Here is a 3889-nt window from a genome sequence, read left to right on the forward strand (position 1 = left end):
AAAATTTATATTTTAAAGTATTCAAGAGATAATAAATCTAACCCTATTTTTTCTACTGAATAAAAGAAAGTTAATTTTATTTTAATTTATTCTTTTTAATGTTTTAATAATAAGTGATATAATAATAAAATAATATAATAATAAAATAATAAAATAATAATAATAATAATAATAAAATATATATAAATTACATAATGGAAACAGTGCAATTAAGTTCATCTGAAGATGATGATATATATTTAAATTCTGTTGCAAAATTGAAAGGTAAATATACATATTTTCTTTTTATCTTTACTTTTTAATTCTTAATAATATTGTTTAAATATTGTTAATTTAAACAAGGAAATTAAATTATACTATATAATTAAAATATAATTCTAGCCTTGAAGAAAAAGCAGACATTACTACAATGTAAGGATCAAGAAAAAGAAGAGGAAAAACAAGCAAATAATGAAGAATTGAAGCACGTCTAATACATATAGAATAAAGTTCATAAAAAAATTAGTTTTTATAGAATTTTATAATTTTCTATTTCATGTATTATATTTCATTAATGTTTTTTTTTCATTATTATAATAAATATAACATTTTCAATACATATTTTATATAAATTAATAATTTACAGATGTGAAATTTTTAATGATACTGTTTTAAAACAAGGAATAAATCGAAAGATAAAAAACAAAAAATATAGTTCTAAGCATCGATCAGCAAAACAAAAACAAGTAAGTTATGTCATTAATATTTATATTATATATATATAAAATATATCTATATCATATATCTAAAAAGAAAAACAAATTTGTTTTAAATAATGACCTATAATTTTTTAAAATATAATTTTTTTATTAATTTGTTCAATTAAGATATTCTATATTAATATTTTTTTATCTCATATTTTTAGAGAAAAAATATATCCGAGACAGATTCAGATTTAGAAATTGTTTCTATAGAAGAGAAAAATTTATCAGAAAATGATTTATATATAGTTGAAGATAATATAACTGAATACTCAAATCCAAATGAGAATTATGAAATAAATATTAAAATTCTTTGGCGATCAAAAAATATATATCGTTTGAATATTTGTCAAGTATGTACATATAACATATTTCATAATTATATATAAATTTTAAATCATAAAATTTTTTAACTATGATTTATTTTATATAAAAATTATTTTATATCTAATAATTTTATTGTTTAATGCATTTATCTTAAAAATAAAATTAGATGCATTATTTCAGAATGAAAACTTTGGACAAATTTTTAAATATTTTGCTAATTTAGAGCAAGTATCAATTGATGAAATTTTAATAACAAAAAAAGATAAAATTATTAAAAGAAATGATACTCCAATTTCCATAAATTTATCTGTAATAGACATACTTGGTAAATTATTTGTTGAATTTTTTAATATAAAGTTATAGTTTATTTTAATATTTTTTTCAATAAGAATAGAATAAAATATTTTTACAGAAGGAGGTATTATTAAAAAAGACAATACGATTTCAAACAATGTGATGGAAAAAAATGATAATAATGTCTGTATGATAAAGATACAAACAACAAACAAAAAAAGTTTAACCATTTTTGTTAAACGAGATGAAAATTTCAAAACTTTGTTAGAGAAATGTGCTCAAGAGTTCAATATTGAAAAATCAAAAATTAAATTGTATTTTGACGGAGAATTAATTGCCATAATGGATACACCTGATTCTTTAGAAATAGAAGATGAAGCTTGTTTTGACCTTCAATTTTCTTCCTAATTAACATATTACATAATTAATTAATATATATATAGTTCTATACATTACTTTAATAAATTATTTATTTTAAAAGAAAATATTGAAAGAAAGAAAGAATTGATTTCAAATTGATTAATTTGCAATTTTTTATAAAATATATAAGTATTGATCATGAAATTAAAATTATAATACAAAAATTGTATTATAATTATAATAATATGATACTATAAATAATAGTATGATACTATTAAATTTTATTATAAAAAAAATTTATGTTAGAATTAGTGGTGGCTCATCAGAAGGTGGTAATTCCATAGTTTCTTGCGCTTCAACAACTCGACTTCTAATTACATTTCCTTCTGCATCAGTTTCATCAATCGTTATCAAAATATTTGAAATGACAGGCATAGATTTTCCTTTATTATTTTCCTCCTTTGATTTTCCTTCTGTTTCGTTTTCTTTATCTTTTGTCTCAGTTTCATTTAAATCTTCAAAAATCTAATAAATAACGAATGAAGTTATTTTATACATATATATATATATATATATAAATATATATAAATATATATAATTATATTATATATATATATAAATTATTTATCTTTTATAAATATTAAAATATTATATCAAGTTTAAAGAAATAGATTACCTCAATTTGCGGTACATTAGAATCTTTATTTAATTTAATTTTAAATTTTTTATTTTGTATTTTAAATTGATTGATAGAAGGATTTAAATCTTCTTCAACAGCTTCATATCTAACCATTTGTAATCTGTAACATCCATCTTTATCATGAGTATATTGAAATCTTGTATGACCACTAGGTAATTGCAATTGATGTGTTTCAATTAAATGTTTTGTTAATCTATAGCTTTTTCTATATTTTATTGGACATTCATGACAGCAATACCATCGCACTTGCATACTATGAACTCGTTCAATATGCCTTAAAATGTAGTTTTATTTTTAAAAAATAATGCAAATTTTTTTATAAATAATGAAAATAAAATTTTTTTTTGATCTTTTTTATTTAAATTTTCATTAAATAAAAATTTCATTTAAATACCTATCGAGAGTATATGCACCCTTGCATTTATATAGACATCCTTCAAAATGACATGAAAAATTAGGTCCATTTGTATGAACTGTCATGTGTGAATCTAAATCTTGTTGAGATTTAGCAGCATGATTGCAAAGTTGACAAGGAAAACTTCTGGTAGAAACATGTCGATATCTAACATGTTTAGCTAAACTGGCTGGTGATTCACAACTCATATCACAAAGACTACATTTATAATTAAAAACATGCATTTGCATGTGATCTCTCAATATTCCTTCAGTAGGATAAAACTTATTACAATGAGAACACTGGAATCCTTGAACTAATAAAAATTATTTTTATATAAACTTAATGTTTTAATATAAATTATTATAAATATTAAAAATAATTTACTTATCAAATCCTAACATTTATTCTAAATATTTTTATAATTAAAAAAATTACTCATAGTATTTTAATTGTAATATGTATAAGTGAATAAAAATTTTTTAAAATTTTACCATCAATTGGAATTTGTCGTTTGCAATGTACATGAAATTTTGTATTAGAAGCAAAAGTAGCACCACAATCAGGACAAGCAACAATTTTTTCTTTTGTATGATGTCGTATATGATCTCTCAATTTGTATAAATTAGGATATAAATTGCTACAACCTGTCCATTTGCATTCTAAACCTCCTTCAACTTTGTTACCTCTTGGACCTTCCTGAATATGAGCAGCTACATGATATAAATATAATTGATAATTTCTAAAATATTTCAAACATTCTTCCCAGCGACAAAGAAGTGGTGCTGGAAGATCTACAACATTTTTCCATTCAGAATCTCTACAACATTTCTGAAATATATAATCTATAATTTATATGTTATTATATATATATACTTTTTTCTTATAAATACTTATATACTCATATATTATTCCAATTTATTTTTAAATCAAATAAGTTGAAAATAATATAAAACTAAATTTTTAAATTTTAATTTAATTAAAATTTATATTTAAATAATATCATTTTTTTATTTTAAATAAAAATAAAATATATTATTATATATATTTATATATGTTTACGTTATTTTATAA

General features: G+C 19.7%; 2 protein-coding genes across 4 annotated transcripts; one reads left to right on the forward strand and one right to left on the reverse strand.

Annotated features, from left to right (window-relative positions):
* Positions 1-1800, forward strand: LOC102678004 (uncharacterized protein CG4449). Of its 2 annotated transcripts, XM_031514155.1 has the most exons (7): positions 1-118; positions 169-264; positions 382-463; positions 626-725; positions 905-1093; positions 1248-1392; positions 1480-1800. In XM_031514155.1, exons 2-7 carry the CDS (start codon positions 195-197, stop codon positions 1767-1769), a joined length of 876 nt encoding a protein of 291 aa, XP_031370015.1. In that variant the 5' UTR covers positions 1-118; positions 169-194; the 3' UTR covers positions 1770-1800. The 2 variants fall into 2 exon arrangements, with proteins under 2 accessions (XP_031370015.1, XP_006623619.1); XM_006623556.2 differs by lacking the exon at positions 905-1093.
* Positions 1801-2010: 210 nt separating this feature from the next.
* Positions 2011-3728, reverse strand: LOC102678186 (histone H4 transcription factor). 2 transcript variants are annotated; one of them, XM_031514156.1, is made up of 4 exons: positions 3310-3728; positions 2816-3131; positions 2398-2521; positions 2011-2246 (listed from the first exon to the last, which is right to left on the reverse strand). In XM_031514156.1, exons 2-4 carry the CDS (start codon positions 3064-3066, stop codon positions 2019-2021), a joined length of 603 nt encoding a protein of 200 aa, XP_031370016.1. In that variant the 5' UTR covers positions 3067-3131; positions 3310-3728; the 3' UTR covers positions 2011-2018. The 2 variants fall into 2 exon arrangements, with proteins under 2 accessions (XP_031370016.1, XP_006623620.2); XM_006623557.2 differs by having other exon boundaries at positions 2398-2695.
* Positions 3729-3889: the final 161 nt, after the last annotated feature.

This window comes from Apis dorsata, unplaced genomic scaffold, assembly GCF_000469605.1.
Source record: "Apis dorsata unplaced genomic scaffold, Apis dorsata 1.3 scaffold_905, whole genome shotgun sequence".
Classification (NCBI taxonomy): domain Eukaryota; kingdom Metazoa; phylum Arthropoda; class Insecta; order Hymenoptera; family Apidae; genus Apis; species Apis dorsata.